Source organism: Leptinotarsa decemlineata, unplaced genomic scaffold (assembly GCF_025532065.1).
Source record: "Leptinotarsa decemlineata unplaced genomic scaffold, Ldec_3_MD MMD2_tig00026328_RagTag_RagTag, whole genome shotgun sequence".
In the NCBI taxonomy this organism is placed as follows: Eukaryota; Metazoa; Arthropoda; class Insecta; order Coleoptera; family Chrysomelidae; genus Leptinotarsa; species Leptinotarsa decemlineata.
This window is the reverse complement of record NW_027412688.1, coordinates 7,703,035-7,720,904: the sequence shown is the minus strand read 5'-3', so window position 1 is coordinate 7,720,904 and position 17,870 is coordinate 7,703,035. Positions and strand designations below refer to the sequence as shown.

The window sequence follows — 17,870 nt, the reverse complement described above, 5'->3', positions numbered from 1 at the left end:
TTTGATCATTGGGACGAAAATCGGTCCTTCTATGGATGTCCAATGAATATCCTGGGTTTGAACACACGGCGACAAGTGATGTCACACTAATGTCTTGTCTATCAAAAAGTGCAAAAAGTCATTATTTTTTACCAAAATTTTGTCCGGCTCTGATATCTTGCCCCTATGAGGGAGCTATTTAGTCTGCACTGTATAATCTAACCCTGTCTGTCACCCAGTGGCACTACTACACGTATTCAGTTTACGTATGTGTTCTGTCAAGTGCATTCATTAAATGCCTTTGGTATATTCGCTTGTTATAGAGGAATCCCTTCAGGGGGAGATACTACCCTTCCTGACAATGTTGTGTGACGAACGAAGGGGATGCTCGCACAAAATGCATATACATACATCTATTTAATATCGCATAATAGATGCACTTGCCTCGTTTTCTCGGCTGTAATTGCGTTCATGTTGCCATGGCGCCCAATGTGTTGAGAGGGCGAGATTTATGGCAGTAGGAGCATTATACCCTGTGTCTGTTTGTAAATGGTTTGTAATTATATGAAAATAAATATTTCGAAATAAAGAACAAAGCTTTGAAATCATTTGGGAATACAGCGAAAGCCTAGGTGTACTCTTATTATATTTCCAAACATCAGGGAGCTACAAGATGATGAATAGGATTATATTATTTGAATGATAGAATGATGCATTAGTTAATAGTTACAATGTCAAGTGAGGTTGTTGGGTTGATAAAATATAAAATTGTGAAACGTCAAGTATTAAAAATATATTAATCAATATCATGATTTAAAAATGTATTTTATGCATGAATCATGAAAATTCAAACAGGTTAGAAACAAAACGGAAATTTCTTTGAATTATATAAGAGAAAAGACCACTTGCCTAAGCTGCTGGAGCAAATTTAGTCAAACAACATGTGTAGATGTCTTGAAGGAGTGATTTATGGTGTGAGAGAACAGTATTATGCAAGTTAAAATTTCTAAATATTATTAAGGAATTTAATGAAAGAGGAAAAGTTATATTGATTAAATAACATCAAATGAGTTATTTTCTAGAATATCCCAATTTTTATCTATTAGAAGTTAATATGAATAAATTTCACTTAAATGATTGACGTCTGTTTTTTTATTCAGGCAATTTTGCGACTGTGAGATAAATACCATTTCCAAGAATAGTCTCTTCGAACCATTATTTTCTTTAGCTAAAATTTTGACAGAATCAAATTCAGTTGCATGACCCTCCCAGTAGATATGTTCACTGAGAGCACACCTCTTAGGGTGTAGCCTGCAATCACTTTTATGTGAGGAAATACGGCCTTTTAAAATTCTGGCTGTTTGACCTATGTATTCAGCACCGCAATCAGATCAAGGAATAGTGTAAATTGATTTTGATTGTATTTTTTCTATTTTGTCTATGACGTTTGTCAAAATAGTTCTATTGGAAATTTTTATATTATCTATGTTTAAAAAATCCGTGTGGGAGTTCAGGAGTGATATCTGTTTTTCCGTTAATCAGATAAGGTATCGATGATTCAGGTAACATTTTTGTATACGGATTTGTTTGTCAAACTGGGTCAGTATACTCACAAATGCGAAGGTCACTCACATTATTCACCTCTGTTTCTCTTTACTGGTGAGTCCTACGAAGCTAAAATTCTGTATATGAGTGCTTCTTAGGTCTTAGATGCGCACTAGGGAAGAATTTTCGAATATTCCAACTGGGGAGCCCGCCGTGGGGGTGAAAGTGGCGCGTTTACATATGAAAATCACCTTTTCATAGCCGAACATAGACCAAAGAAGGTCTAATCCGAGCTTTATAAAGCATTAAATGTTGTAAGGTGTACAGTTTTCTGGTTTTGATAAACAGCCTTTGCAATTCCAGCAACTTGATTGTTCCAAGACATATTGGTGTCCATTTTAACCCCCAAAAAACTTATCGATAGCGGAATTGTCAGACCTGACATTTAGAGAAAACCGATGCCTGGGTTTTTGTTGCATTGAATTGAACCTGGTTACTTTCACCCCAATTCGAAATTACTTCTAGATCCTCACTGCACATCTTCACCTCCTGCTGCTGGTGAAGATATGTATCTGATGTCCTGGAATCCAAATGTAATAACAAGACAAGTGTGCTGTCGTCAACAAAGCAATATATTGGATTCTTGGTTTTATGCAATAAGTCGTTGATAGACAATAAAAAGAAGGTTGGAGAAAATATGGATCCCTGGAGAACACCAGCGTTGATGGCTGTTGTTGCACTTGAACCATCCGTTTGTGTTGGTGATGGAATTGTGGATTTTGTAGAATTATGAATAACAGCTTTAGCAACCGAGCAAAAAGATCTAGAACCGTTGGATCGGCAAGCAGTTTATCCCTGATTCTCCGATTATAAAGTGCTTTGCTTTCATTCATCCTGAATTTGCAGCTGTTGCGAGCATTAACAAACCTAGTTCGGTTTTCGGCACTGGGATTTCTACACCGCTACCGGTAGGCGAGATTTCTATTTATTTTTTGATCCAGAATGTCATGGATCGTGTAAATTGCTTCATTCTTGATCAAGTAACATGAGAAAACTATGACTTTGAGGTTTATGACTTCACATTCGTTTTAAGAATCATTTCACAGTCCTAAATATGAATTTTTCCAGTTAACTTAATTTTTTATTTATATTGAACATACCTACCCAAGTTGGTGAATTGTGTTTCATTTGAATAAATAATTTTGAATGGAAAACGTATATCTTCTCTGTATTTAGTCATAATGCACTTGCAATAAGTCAATCTTGGGTTGTGATCGTTATCGTAAAGATGTCGGTATAGTTAGTTCTTGAATGATCGATAATTATATTTGTGAAGAATTCTCCAAACGAACGAATAACTCATATCACACTCAGAAACAATTTGGCGAATTGACGCCGTACAACTCACTTCAACATAGGCCAACACTTCTACTTATTTTTTTTTACTGACGATGAAGTTATTGGCATTTTCTTTTGGTTCATATCACATTTTTCTTTCCAGTTTCGGAAAATAATGCCGAGTGGGATGGCGACGATTAGGGAACCTCTCTGAGCATAAATTCGAGCTGCATCAGTGGCATTATTTTGTTTCTCCTTAAATTAGCAACATGTCAATTTTCTCGTTTCTAGTATAATTTGCCATATCTAATTATAAACTGAACAACAAATGAATTTTTAAAATTGAAAGCATATTCATTAGCCTCTTTGTTTAGGTAGTTCTAGCAACAGCTTCAATTGTTTGTCACGGATAACTAGATTAACAGGACTCATAAGTATACGGAATACGTATTATTTGTATTAGGTATGATCGTTTCTTGCAATTATTCAGAAAATGAAGTGAATGTGTGTGGCATTAAATTATTCGTAAGAAAATGATCTTTCACAAAAAGCCGACATTTGAAAAAATCAAGTTAATATTGACTTGAACTGGAAAAATTCATATTTGCGACTGTGAAATAATTCTTAAAACGACTGTGAAGTCATAAGCCCCAAAGTCGTAGTTTTCCCATGTTACTTGATCAAGAATGGAGTGATTTACACGATCCATGGCATTCTAGATCAAAAAATAAAAATTTGAATGAAAATGATTTTATTTGTCAAATATTGACACGTGAAGTATTGTTGGATTTAGACTGTCTTTTTCGATCGAAATAAGTAAAAATATATAGGATGTCCCATTCAAAAATTGAAAGTCGGAGTCATTTTCAGTCAAACCGGAAGTACGGCAAAGCAAGTAAATATGTCAAAAAATGTATATTGGACTATAATATACAACCCTCAATTTTTTTATCTCCAGTAATTGAAAAGTTATAAGGGTTAGCCACCTTGGAGAATCACCCAGTATATTCAGTATCAGCATTGCATCCGTGTGGAGCCGGGGCGATCGCTACTGGTTTAATAAACCGAAACTGGTAGAAATGAGACAAAAGCCATTTTCTCTATCATATATTTAATATGAATTTCCACAAAATAAACAGGTCAATAATCGAACAAGATATCCAAATTTCTGTTACAGTCATGTGTAAATTCACCAGTGAAATAATAATTTCGAGTTGGCAAAAATAAAATGACTACAGTTCGTTTATTAAAATCCAGCTGATTGGGCGAGTTATCGATGCAGAACGTCAATCGGACAGGGATCGGCTTTTAATTAGATGTCGACTGTGCTGATGGGTGTATGAGGGGTAGCTGCCACCCATATTCGCTCTCCCGAGAGGTTTGACGCTTAGTGCTAATTATCCTCTTCCCCAACTTGCATGATCTCATTGAATGCGTAATCTTGGCCACTTCTACGAGCGGCATTCACCGGTGGGAACTCAGCAAGGGACGTAATCAGTCGTTTCGACATAGAAAGATCGTTTTCGTCAACTTCCATTTTATTGATATAGTTTCAAATATTTATTGTATCGTCATAGATCACGTAAGACAAAAAATTATTTTAATCAACCAATGAGTTAAAACTCAAGTGGCTCAATGACCAAGTGAAACAGGCAAACTTCAGTAGTCTTTAGAAGCAACTTCGCTTTCGATAAGTTTTTTTTAGATTTATTTTCTTTGCTGTTTATTATCAGATACATTTTGAGGAGGGTACCTAATTATTCCAATTGTTCAAACAATATGTGTTGTCGCAACTCAGTACTCGCTTGGCTTATTAACGAGAGTATTTTATTCACTGTTTCATCCATTCATCATTCATCCAAATGATGAAAGAATTTATTTAAAAACTCAATCAAATATTTATTGTAACGAAACGGGGAAAATACTTTTGGAATAAAGTTATACTAAAATGTTAATCAAAAATACAATAAATCACCAAAAACTTACATTATACTGCCACTCAGCAGGATCGAAGAAAAGGAGATGTGCTGCATTGCTGGAAGCTTTTCTGAAGATCAATAGATACTGAATGAATTTGTCAATAATGTCTGTTGATGATCTTGACCTACCTCAATATTTACGAAGATTTATATGCTGACATTGCAACTTAGATCCGATCACTGTACTGAGGTGAAATGATCAGTATGCAAAGTTTGCATATTTGGAGATTCTTTTATATTTCTATATCATGTGATCGTATCAATTTTTGTGTCTATAAACTTGGAATATCAAAAGATGAAATTCTGAATACTGAGAACTTGAATGAAATGAATAAAAACACTTTTGTCTAAATACCACTGGTAGATTTTATTTGTACGACCGGTTTCGGGTTTGACCCCATTATCAAGTATACTTGATCAAGGAAGTCGAAGAACGCATTCTCCAGAAAATGAACGAATAATTCCTCATTCAGATTTCGTTCAAGTTCCTAATAATCTTTCATTTAGTATCCCACACCACACGTTCACTTTTTGAGATATTTGATTTTCAACAATCCACCACCCAGTGCGGATTTTGGTCCGCCCAATATCCGTTAGTGTTCTCAACACTGAATAATATATTTTTCAAGAAATTCAGGTAATTGCCTTGAGCTCACAAACAGTATTCCATTCTTCTTTGTTCGTCTCCACCATGTAAAGTGTGAATTAATTTAGGTTTGCCTTATCAAGCATCTTCAAATTGAGTTGGAGTGACAAATTTCTCAAACTTATATGGGGATCAGCACGATATGCTACCAAAATGGTATCATCATCAATATGATTTTTTCGAATTTCCTCACCTTCATTACCTGGCCACTTTTCTTGAACTGGTTGTAAATTTTGGAAACTGTTTCAGAGTGTACGGGAGCATCAAGTGGGTGCCTTCGATTAAATTCAGAAGCTGCTTCGCACCTTCCCTAATTGTCAGTATTACTTCAATTTTCTCTTTATATATGTGTGATTGATGACTTGTTTACTTTATGGTAATTCATGATTACTTAAATGAAATGAATAAAAAACACTTTTGTCTAAATACCACTGGTATATTTTATTTATAAGACCGGTTTCGGCTTTGACCCCATTATCAAGTATAATATACTTAAATGAAATGAATAAAAAACACTTTTGTCTAAATACCACTGGTAGATTTTATTTATACGACCGGTTTCGGTGGTATTTAGACAAAAGTGTTTTTTATTCATTTCATTTAAGTTTCTCTTTATAGTTCGTCGGGACTAAATCGATATAAAAATCAATAGATATCTACCAGAAAAAAAACATAGGAACAAACAAACAACGGGATCAATAGAATCAACAGGAACAACAAAAACCACAAAATCAACAAAATCAATAGGAACAATAACAGAATTAACACCAGGAATTGATACTGAATTTGATACGCTTTATCAACAATATTGTTGGTTAATATCATTTCTCTTTTGTTTTCCACGGCAACGTCAGAACATCCCTTGATTTTTATTGAATACAAGAATTTGAATTCGCGAAAGAGGATGGCAATGATTAAATAGGAAATAAATATTGAGAGGTTATGAAATACAATGATTTTTTCCCGAAAAAATATTTTCCGTGGATATTTCCGTTGATATATAGACATAATTATATAAAAGTATACATATCAAACACATTGAACAAATTGAAAATGATGAAATATTTATATCTATTTGAAATGCAACGGACACATATTCAAAAACTCCTCTAAAGAATAATAATAATGCTTCAACAGAACCAATTCAATTTCCATTTTGAATCTGCCGGGATTCAAATTTCTCACTTGTGCTGGTAATATACTGAATAAATCCAAGCTCAAAAAATTTTTGTGTTTCGTTTCCAACCAATATAACAGTCCTTTTAGCTACACTCAATGAAGAAATATACAACATTATTCTAACATTCATAATTAAATCTGAAATATCAATATAAAACGTAGTAACTCGATTCATTTCGGAATTTCTGTCATGTCCTAAAGTTTAGGTATCGAAATCAGCTTTCTGTTCATGAATACGTAAAGGAGTGAAATATATGAAAACTAGCTTTTATCCGCGGCTTCGCTCGCGGGTGACAGAAGGAAATAACAATAAATATAGAAAAATTCCAAACAGCTGAAACTATAGTCAATTGCATTGGATTGGATTGAATATTGTCGTGACTGTGAATAATACAGTGCGACGGTATTACGGTACTGAGGGTTGGAACTTCATTACTGGAATGCTAGATGACGTTAAAGTAGCTAGATTTTGAGATTTTTTTGACAAACAAATTTTTTATATTACATGACAAATAATTTTTTTGTTTCATGAAAAGTATCCTATGTTACTTCTAATACCTCCAAGAACATATGAACGAAATTTCATGCGATGATCGGTTGAGTAGTTTTTGCGTGAAACCGTAACAAACAAACTTACATTCGCATTTATGATATAAGTAGGGATAGTAGGGATTGTTGAAATAGGCATTATTTTCTTTTTTTGTAGAAGTGAACCACAATGATCTCTTTATTTTGTTCCTGTCTTTTGTAGAGTGAAAATCACATCAATATGGCATACATTTTCCCATGATAGAATGTTATATGTCGACTGACCATGAAATGAACACCAGGAAAACTCCTTGAAGTTAATAAACCTAATGCCCAACGACGTTTGAGCCTTTCCTCAAATCTAAAATTGAATTGGTAATGCAAAACAAGTTGAATTCCATTTCCGCACTTCGCATTCACAAGCTGTAACGAAGTAAAGGATTCAGACAGAAGAGTAAATATAATTATTGAACCCCGTATCCTGTTCAACCCTCTGCTTTTTGCGTTTTCTGACGCTCCACCTCTGGACGGTTTAAAATGACTAATTGGATTCGAAACTTGATTACGAATCCACTTTATCTTATCGAAAGTATTGTGAACAAAGCGTTTCAGGAAAAAGTTTCACACGTTTTATAATCTTTTAAAACCAACCAAACCACAAATATTTTCATATTTTGGAAGAATAATTGGGGTGGTAATTTCAGTTATTATTTTTGAGTGATTATGAATAAATTACATTGTCTTTTCACACAAAATAGAAAGTTTTATTTTTCATAACGAAAATGTCTTCGAACCTATTTTGAAATAGGACGAAAATGAAGTCACAAATAAAAGTAGTGAAAAACAGGAAGTTTCATTTCTCATTTTTCATGATGATCTCCCACTACGTAGTTAACGACTATATCCATTTATTGACATTTCCGTAACTTCCAGGCAATAACTAACTCTCTTAGGGTCGGTTTATCAATACGTAGTTAAATGCTCCTGTTAGCTACCTCGAAGCTAAGCTTAGCTGATAGTCAATGTTGCAGTTACTACTCAAATCGTTTATCATACCCTGACTGATGCTAATGTTTAATAACTGTTAGTTGATTAAGGTTGGCATGAGTGACAATTTCAGGGCCTTGTTTCTATTGGAGGATTGATTTTCAAAAATGACAACTGCTAACAGAAAGTTCATGAGTTATACATTATAAGCTATATGAGTTCCGAGGGCAAATGAAAAACGAGAATGAGCAATAAGAGAACATCCAATTTTACCGAAACAGACAGATCTCTCCTAATAAAAATTGCCAATTCCTATAAACTTATCATTGAGTACAAAAAAACTGATGCCACCACATGGAAAGAGAAAGAAGAGGCCTGGAAAAGAGTTGAAATTGGCTTTAATTCCTCTGCATCAGGACCTGTAAGGGGCAATAAAACTTCCTAATGAAGTCGAAACAGTTTATAATTACTATTTTGTAGCCCAGAACTGCCAAGCAATTGAAAACAAAATATGAGGCCATAAAGAAAGAGTTGAAGAAAAGATTTCACCAACATCACAAATATGTGACAGGCACAGGAGGAGGAACATACATTTGTCCGCCAACTCCAAAAACGGAGGAAGAGAAAATATTGGCAGAAACAATCAGTTTCAGTATTCAAGGCCTTCAAAATAATTTTGATTCAGATGGTGTGGCTGGTAGGTACAAGTGTTATTTGAAAATACTTGGGATTATTGTATCAAGTAATACACCTATTCATTTTTCTCTATTGATGTCTCCCAGGTATATCAGGACTCTCTTATGAAGATACCCAAGTTGAGGAAAGTCAAACTGAAGATGTACTTGATGATTGGACTCCACCAAATAATAAAATGTTGAAAACACATATCAATCCTATATTGAAACCGCATGAAAACTCTGTTAATGAAGAAAAAAATGTTAGAAAAACTGAATGTGATATAAGTACTAAAACAATGGCAGACGAAGAAAATGTAGATTTTAACTACGTCTCTGACCATTCTTATGGTAAAACTCCAAACATTAATCAAGAAGAGATTCATGAGCATGAGTTTTTTTCAGATTGACTTGGATTATAAAAATTATTATTAATAATAATTTTTTATTATTTCCTTGTTAAAAAGTACATTGCTATACGTACAGTGACAAGGAAAACGTCTGAGGGTAGGATATGTAATTTTTTTAAATAGTAGAATGAAATTAGCCGCTTTTAAATTGTCAGGTATCTTCAAAAAGTTATTAGTTTATTTTTCATGATTCAATTATAATCTTTATGATCAAGTCATGTTTTTTGAGCTGATTATATTCTTGTTGTATTTAATATTTCTGAAGTGCATACCAAAATGTTTCAAGTACCTGAAAAACATAGAGGGGCATGTCTTACTGAAACATTGTAGATTTAATTCAGATATCATTTTAGGGAGGAAGTTGGTACAGCCGAAGAAGGCCTGTTTCTCTGAAAAAAAAATGTATGTCCTCGGCTGGAGCTAAATTTGAATTGCTAGCTGAAAAAAAATTGAGGTAGTGGCATTTGAAAAAAAAAGTCGCAGAAGAAATGCTGGAGCAAAATAGAAAAGAACAAAACGAAAAAATGAAGATTCTGGAATTGAAAACCAAAGAGCAAGAATTGAAAATAAGTCTGCTGAAATATGAGTTTGAAAAGACAAAATCAAAGATTTAATTTGTAGCTATAATTCCAGGGTGGACTTGTGATATCTAATAAATTTTTCCTTGTTTATTTTTCGTTTGTCAGAATTGTTGTTTATTTCATTTTCTTATGTTTTGTTGATTATTGATATACATTTGAAGTTTATTTACTTTATTTTTATTTATTTTATTTTCATAGGTACTCAAGACATAAATGTGATTTTACCAAACTGAATGTATTGTTCTGACAGAAAATTTATTTATTACATAAAAATAATTTATATGTTATTTTTTTTTATTTCCTGATGTGCACTTTTCAAGTGTTGTTCTTATGAAACTTAAAACTATTGAATTTTCCATTATATCCTCATATTTTTAACCTGAATTTTTTCTCATCAGATGAATATAAATGAAATACATTATTTTTGAAATTGGATTTACTGTTTGTAATATAAATTAGAATATAATATCTTTATATTTCTCTTCTTTCTCGAACTGAAGCTGGAAAATATTCATTTAATAAAATTTCTCTAGCGTTGTTAATATTATGGTCTGGAGGATCAACTTCAGTGTCTTCAACATAAATTATATTAGCTAAATTGACTTCTTGATCCAGGGGTGGTTCTTGTTCTCTTTTATCTATGGCAATATTATGCAACACTCCTACAGCAACAATGACTGTTTGTGCAGTTTCTAATTTAAGTTGAAGCCCTAATGCTAAAACAGTAAACCTCCTTTTCGACACGCCATATTGACGTTCTACTGGATTCTTAGTTCGTGTTACTAAAAAAAAAAGTAATTACAGAAACATTTCAAGAAACTTGAAATATAAACTGCAGAGAGAGTTTGAAAATATATTATTGAACTCATTAACTTGAAATATCATTTCAGTAAAAAACTTTACTATAAAAATTACTTTCTGAAATATTGTATGGAATTTAAATACAAACTTTTTTAGCTGACATAACTTAATATTATGAAATGAACAATCACCTGATTCATTATACAACTGCTCTACTTCATTACCCGGTGTTAGCAATGGTGTGATAATGTGTTGAGTATTGACATAGCCACTATCTGCCACCAATAAGCTATTACCAAATTCTCCATTTTCCAGTCTACGTTTCAAATTGGAATGATCAAAGATGGTTTGGTCATGTGTAGAACCTGGCCAACGGGCAACTAGATCCATGATCTTCAAATCTGTTGAACTAACAGTTTGAACATTTATTGAAAAATATCCTTTTTGGTTTCTGAAGAGTTCAGCATTATTCTTACCTAAAACAATAAATGATTCATTTATCCCTTCATTTTGATAAGATATTACCAGGAGACTGAATTTTTATATGTGTGCAATCTAGTGAGCCAATAACTCTAGGAAGGCTTGCTTTATTATAAAACTGTATACGCTTGAATGACACTTCATTTTCATTTCTTGGCATCATTATGTAACTTAGGGCAAGCAATGCCAGGGCTGAGGAAACCTTTTTTATTATGTTACTAGCTGAACTTTTACTAACATGCATGTAATCACCAATAGTTATTAAAAAAACTTCCTGTTGCATAGAACCTCAATGTCAGTAACAATTGGTTAATTAGACTGAAATAAACATAAAATTTGAATCTGCCATGACAAAGATCCAATCACTCTTACCTATCTGTTGGTGTTTCAAGTGCTTGCTCTATTTGTTCTAATATGAATAATACTGTATTTTTCTCCAATCTGAATCTTCTCACAAACTCCACATCATCTAATTCATTGAAAGCATCTTCTTTGTGCTTCAATGAACTCCACTATATCCTCACCTTCGTCATTTAACAAATGGAAAACTTCCATAATTAAACAATTATAGTAATTAACTCTTTACTTGCAAAAAGTATTTTTCAAATAACATTTGTATCACAAAAAACATAAATAACCTAATTTCGCATGCGCAACCTCATAACCACAGAATATCGGAACTGATATTCTGTTACATAACTGTCAGCTTGAATAAAAAACTATCACTTTCTAGCGACTGTTACGGTCACTGAGACTTCAGCTACCAGTTGATGGTAACATGATAACGAAAAACAGTTTGACTAGGAACTAAGACAAAACTGTTGTCAAATGAGGTTAGCTGGTGATTGATAAACCGACCCTTAAACGCTATCAGACACACAGCACATCATACACATCAACAATCACAAACCATTCATCTTGATGTCCCAATCGTTCGAAAGTTAATGTAACATAATCATACTCAAATATCACAATATGTGATGTCATCAGTGGTGAAGTGAGATGTACGCGGAACTGTTTATTCCACTGTAACAAATACCATGAAAATAGTTTTTTTCTCAAGGAATGACGGAAATTACTTTAGAATCTTAGGGCGATTCCAAGAATCTTCACATTAACAAATAGTTTCTCTCTCATAGTACCACATCCAAGGTCGTCAATTTCAAGCTCGAGTATTTCATCAACTTTCTCCCATTGATAATTGAAAACCCAAAATTTTCTGAAAAAAACAACCATAGAAGTAAACCGTCCCCTGTCTGCCATAGACCAACACACATTGGTGTGCATTTGGGAAAAATGTATCATGTAATAGATGAAGGAATGTCATAGGGTTGTCGTCAATCATGCTTCCTCTGATAGATTCAAAGTTTTAGTTTTTGTGGGGTGCACATGCCTCTCTTCATACGCTGAGGCTGATGTATTCATTTGCTGCCACTGCGAACTCCTTCCACTACAAACTTGTACTTGTACAGAGTACCCATTAAAGACAATGTCAAATGGTGCCATTTTTCCGTGTATGTCATCTACCCCCCAACCTTATATACAAGGTCAAACTCCACACAGGCTGACACACTTAAGATGAAGACGCCCCTCTATTTCAGTCATTTCTGAAAGAAGATACTTGCTTTTTTGATATAGGCAAAGACCTTCATGAGCCGCAATTTTCGCAATAATCAGCTCGAGAGATAGCCTCAAGCCCAGCCTACCGCATTCCTGCGAAAAGGACAAATTCTCGCGTTGATACCCAAATGAGTTATTTGAAAAAGTTGCTTACATATCGATTTTGACCCGACATACCGAATTTCAACGCAAAATTCTAAATTCATATTCAACCCCGACCTTCAATTAATGGTTTACAAGTAAATAGCCACGAAAATAATAAATTCCTTATAATGTAGGGATGAGAATGAAAAACATAATATTCATCATGGATTTTTTTTTTCATTGATTTTGACTATTTCATCATCCGGAACTATTAATAGAAAATCGGACTTGAATATGAAAATCGATTTCTACGCAACTTTTTGAAATAATTTATATCGGTATCCCCAACGCGAAGCAAAATATCAATAAATTACCGTTTTCGCAGGATCGCAGTAAGCTAAGTTCGAGGCTGTGTCTCAGGCTAAGTATTGCTGAAAGTGCGACTCAATGACGTTATTCAAGATCAAAATTCAAGGTCATGTACCAGAAACAGGCTCGAATCTCAGGTCAAACTCCATGTTCAAGGTCATATGGTCTTGCACATAGCTCAAGGCCGTGTGGCGCCAGTCAAGGACAATGCCATCAATTACGCCATAACGGTGGGGGAAACCTGGATTCGGCTGTAACCTCCTACTGTTGATCACGACATCATACTGATGTTAGCCGTTTCTTTTCTTCTGTTGAGATTAATGTGAGATTAGTCCAGTCTTTATAGTAAGTTCACCTCGGAATTCGGGATACCTAGCTGTAAGTCTGTAAATACTTGTATATTGACACCCTGAAAGTTGTCTTAGAACCTACATATGGTAGGGTATACGCAACTATTAAATTTCAAGGTCAAAGGTCACAAAAATCGGTTTTTTGCGCTTTTTTTGTAAATATCTCATTTCCTATAGGTTTTTTGCTATTTGTATTTATTATCAATATTGTAGAATATAAAATTCTCTACAAATTTTGTTGAAAAGGTTTTTTCATACGGTGAACCGTTTTCGAGATTGAGGGCGGAGAGCGCGCGGTCACAGGATCACTTCAGGTCAACCGGTGCCTCCGGTCGAAAACGCGCCATATATAGTTGATGAACTATCAATAAATCAATGATTATAAATATTTATCAATTTTTATAAACTATTATATTATATTTTATAATTTTTTTCCTAACCTATCCACTTTTTATTCAGTATTAATTTATTTAACAACACTTACCTGCCCATGTAATTACAGAATTGGTAATGAAAATATAGCAATTATATTTGAATTTCAAACTAATTAATAACTTCTTACATGATGAAAAAAACAAATAAATTAAGAATTAATCTTTTTATTAAAAAATATCATTCAATACATTTATTTTCATTAAAAGTAAAAAAATGGACTAAAGTTTTGTAGACTTGACGTAATGCATATAACGAAAATGATCGAGATTTTTTACAGATTTCGGATCATTATAGACTGCCAATAAGGTTTGAGTTCCACTCTCTAATAATCTCAGGGCCGAACAGTTTTCTTCCTCAAATGCTGCAGCTAGTTCATCCAAATTTGTCAGTTTCTCAAAAAATTTTAAAAATTATTTTTTCCCTTTTTAAAAAGCGCAGAAATTGTGGCACAGCCACTTAATGCGTGCAGAAATAAAATATGTGTTTTGGGATGAGGATAATTATCAAAACTTTTAGTCGAGCAGTATATCTCCGTTTTTATATTTCCTTTCCCAACTTTTTTAAAGAAAATTTCTTATTCGTAAGACAGTGTATGCCCAATTAAAATGACAAGTAAATCAATATCTCGTCCTATTAAAACTGTAGTTTTTTCAGACTTTGATTCTTCAATTGCAGTTTCAACTATAACATCCGCATCATCTCTGGCTTGTTTAGTAGTAATATTTGCAGCTTGTGATTTTTCAATTAACATATTAATGAGCATATCTTTGTTATTTCGATTTGATAAGAATTTTTCTTGAGTAACTGGTACAACCATTGTTTCATCGAAACAGACTTCATAAGTTTTTGAAAGTGCAGCAGTTCTTCTCTGCTGCTCCATAACTTTTACTTTCTTACTGTAGTCTGAATATCCGTCAAATATAACAATTATTTTGGAACTGTAATGCCTTTGTAAATAATTCATGTATTCATCAAAAATAATAGAAAACGTATCTTCTCTGCTCCTTACAACATGATAAAGAAGAAATCCGCCATCAATGATGAACGTCACATTATTTTCATTGGGAACAAAATCAACTGGGCTCATGTTGTCATACAATGACGATTTTGTTGTTTTTCTCATGCCATCATTATCAAATAGAGCTGTTGGATACGGACTCAATTAATATTGAAGATATTCTTCAAAATTACTTTCAAATTGTTTGCTGACAATAATTCTTTGCAAGAGTAACAATGGATCCACGCAATTTCGACCGAAGGCACCGGTTAACCTAAAGTGATCCTGTGACTGCGCGCTCTTCGTCCTCTATCTCGAAAACGGTTCACCGTATGAAAAATTTTTTTTAACAGAATTTGTAGAAAATTTTTTATTCTACAATATTGATGATGAAAACAAATAGCAAAAAACCCATAGGAAATGAGATATTTACAAAAAAAGCGCAAAAAACCGATTTTTGTGACCATTGACTTCGAAATTTAATAGTTGCATACACCCTACCATATGTAGGTTTTGAGACAACTTTTAGGGTGTCAATATACAAGTATTTACAGACTTACAGCTGGGTATCTCGAATTCCAAGATTCTTACCTAATTTAAGCTTAAATGACTGGTGTAGATTTCAAACGCATAATTTTCAGTTCAGGAAGTCGACATCGACTTTATAATAAACATTGGCTTTCTAAGATTCATTTACTATTACTCAAAATTTAACATAAAATTAATGCTTGCTACAAACTATGCTACATGATATTCGAACAGTTTTTTCTTTTTAGATCATATAAATAAAAGCTAATTTTAAAAAACGATTTTACAGTTAATTTACATTCAGATTGTCTAATACCTCTTTTTCGAATTCCTCAGACTCAAGGCGGACTACTTCAATTTCGTTGAACACACTATCAAAGGAAATCCAAGCCTGCTTCGTATTGGAATCCCCGCGGTGACTAACAAACTTTTCCGCTGCCTGCCAAAAGTTGCAATGGAAAAACGTGACAACCGAGACTGGGAATTCATTCTATTAATTATATTGAATATAAACGCGTCCGCAAACGTCGTGTAATCACTATCCTTTGCGGGGAGATACACTTCGTTTTATCAAATGCCGATTGCATCATTATCAACTTGTGTGTTTCCTGTGGTATTTCAGTCTAGTAACCAGACTGAGTGCGAACTGTAACCGGTGATTGAAGTGATCTGTAATTTCTAATTGTTCATGGCTGAATAGTTGTTCATCGGCCTTCGTTTCGGCAAGGTGCCAGTGAAAAAGACGGACCAATGAACTCTCATAATCGAGTTGTGGCCGATTGATTTAAAAGTAACACTGAGAAAACTCACAAAAATGAAGTGTGTTTGGTGTTGTTTCCAGACAGTTATGATTCTAGTGGTCTGTCATGCGAGTTCTGGGCAAGAAAAAGAAACAGTGGTATGTATTTTTCCAATTAGTTATGAAGTAATTATCTAAAAGTTTTCAACCCTGAAACAGACAAAGTTGAGAGAAGTATAAAATTCATAGGCTGGAACTAGCCTAACTTAGGTCAGCATATATTATATATGCAAGAGGTTTAGTGATGCATTTTCGTAATGAACAATTCAGTTTTTGCCAGTGTTTTGGACTTCATTGAAGTCATCATTAGGTCTCTATATTAAAATATATCCATAAGGAAACATTTTACATATATTCCGTTTTATTCCAAAACATACACTGTTTTCAGCACTGGAACTAATTCAACTTCTGAAGACGCCAACTTAATTGGTGAAACGCCCAAAACCTTATATTGTCCAAACGCGAAGAATATTTTCCCAAAGAATAAAAGAACATAGGAGTTGTGTTCTGAATGTGAAGATCAATTCCACATTTGCAAACTATCTTTTTGTAAAGGGACAAAAGTTAAACCACAACTATAACGTATTATATTTGAAAGTGGAAGGTTTTAAACGCAATGCTTAGAAATTGATAAATTAGAGAACTCGGACAACTCAATGAATGAGAAAACCGAATCGTATTCTTTCCTTCTGTTTTATATTGTGAAAAGATATTATTGATTGATGATTGTTCATAATGGACTAGTTGTTGCCCGCGACTAAGTAGAATTTGGTTTGTCATATTAAGTTTCGTGACAGACCATTTTGAACAAATTGTTACAATACTATTTTATCAACCCAAAACTTTAAAACTGACGAAATTCAATAAAATCTTTGAACCACCATTTTTCCCCTTTGGGGGTGGAAATTCCTGATTCCCTTTCTTGATGCTTATTTACGCTATACAAAGGACCTACCTGCATATTTTAAGATTCCAGGTTCAGTAGCTTCGGCTGTACGTTAATATAAGAGCTGGCAACAACTAGCAATTTATATTTTTACTTTAAAATACAATAACTAAAGAAATATATCAATTGCACTGTGAAATGAATAACTTCGAGAATCGAATTATGTTACCTATGTTTTGGTCGGTCGGTAGCCGGTCGGTTCGACGGGGTGCTTTGTTCATTCACTCAAATCGACTGTTGTGTTGGTCGGTGGTTCAAGCTCCAGGCTAAACGATCGATTTTCACTTGCTATCGTCCAACCCGTGTTAGGAATCACACGTTAAAAGATAAGATCCCGTTAGTCCTTAGTTCGCACAAGTTTCGACTTTTGAGGGTTGCCGTTTGTAGGGGTGCGACAGCTGGTTAACGAAAAAACAGATTTTAAACATAGATTTTCAAATAGATAAAGAAATTCGCAAAACTTACACAACCGTCAATAACGTCTACCCTCACGTCTCTGCCCGTGTTCGGGTCGCGTTCTCAGCGATGGCGCTTCATTACTTAAACCACCCTTCGGCCAAGTTACAAAGAGAAAGTTTATCTATATTTTACTTAAAACGACAATTTTGACAGATA

The 17,870-nt window shown here is 33.8% G+C and overlaps 3 protein-coding genes across 7 annotated transcripts in view; 2 read left to right on the top strand and 1 right to left on the bottom strand.

Annotated features, from left to right (window-relative positions):
* The first annotated feature begins 8,142 nt into the window (after positions 1-8,142).
* On the top strand, positions 8,143-9,265 carry LOC141485565 (fibrinogen silencer-binding protein-like). The gene is made up of 3 exons (XM_074182429.1): positions 8,143-8,602; positions 8,662-8,878; positions 8,964-9,265. The coding sequence occupies exons 1-3, from the start codon at positions 8,426-8,428 to the stop codon at positions 9,263-9,265; spliced, it is 696 nt and encodes a 231-aa protein (XP_074038530.1). The 5' UTR covers positions 8,143-8,425.
* A 996-nt stretch (positions 9,266-10,261) lies between these two features.
* LOC111507885 (putative nuclease HARBI1) lies at positions 10,262-15,976 on the bottom strand. 3 transcript variants are annotated; one of them, XM_074181974.1, is made up of 4 exons: positions 11,500-11,615; positions 11,173-11,445; positions 10,839-11,123; positions 10,262-10,628 (listed from the first exon to the last, which is right to left on the bottom strand). In XM_074181974.1, the coding sequence occupies exons 2-4, from the start codon at positions 11,408-11,410 to the stop codon at positions 10,318-10,320; spliced, it is 834 nt and encodes a 277-aa protein (XP_074038075.1). In that variant the 5' UTR covers positions 11,411-11,445; positions 11,500-11,615; the 3' UTR covers positions 10,262-10,317. The 3 variants fall into 3 exon arrangements, with proteins under 3 accessions (XP_074038075.1, XP_074038077.1, XP_074038076.1); XM_074181976.1 differs by lacking the exons at positions 11,173-11,445; positions 11,500-11,615 and adding an exon at positions 15,827-15,976 and having other exon boundaries at positions 10,263-10,628; positions 10,839-11,056; XM_074181975.1 differs by lacking the exons at positions 11,173-11,445; positions 11,500-11,615 and adding an exon at positions 15,827-15,976 and having other exon boundaries at positions 10,264-10,628.
* Positions 15,977-16,273: 297 nt separating this feature from the next.
* Positions 16,274-17,870, top strand: part of LOC111507889 (uncharacterized) — a 32,301-nt gene continuing 30,704 nt past the window's right edge. For 2 of the 3 annotated variants that reach the window (XM_023163269.2, XM_023163268.2), the window contains exon 1: positions 16,274-16,408. In XM_023163269.2, coding sequence (XP_023019037.1) covers positions 16,325-16,408 — 84 coding nt within the window. In that variant the 5' untranslated portion in view covers positions 16,274-16,324. The remainder of the gene's footprint in view (positions 16,409-17,870) is intronic. The other variant, XM_074181973.1, reaches the window with a different exon arrangement.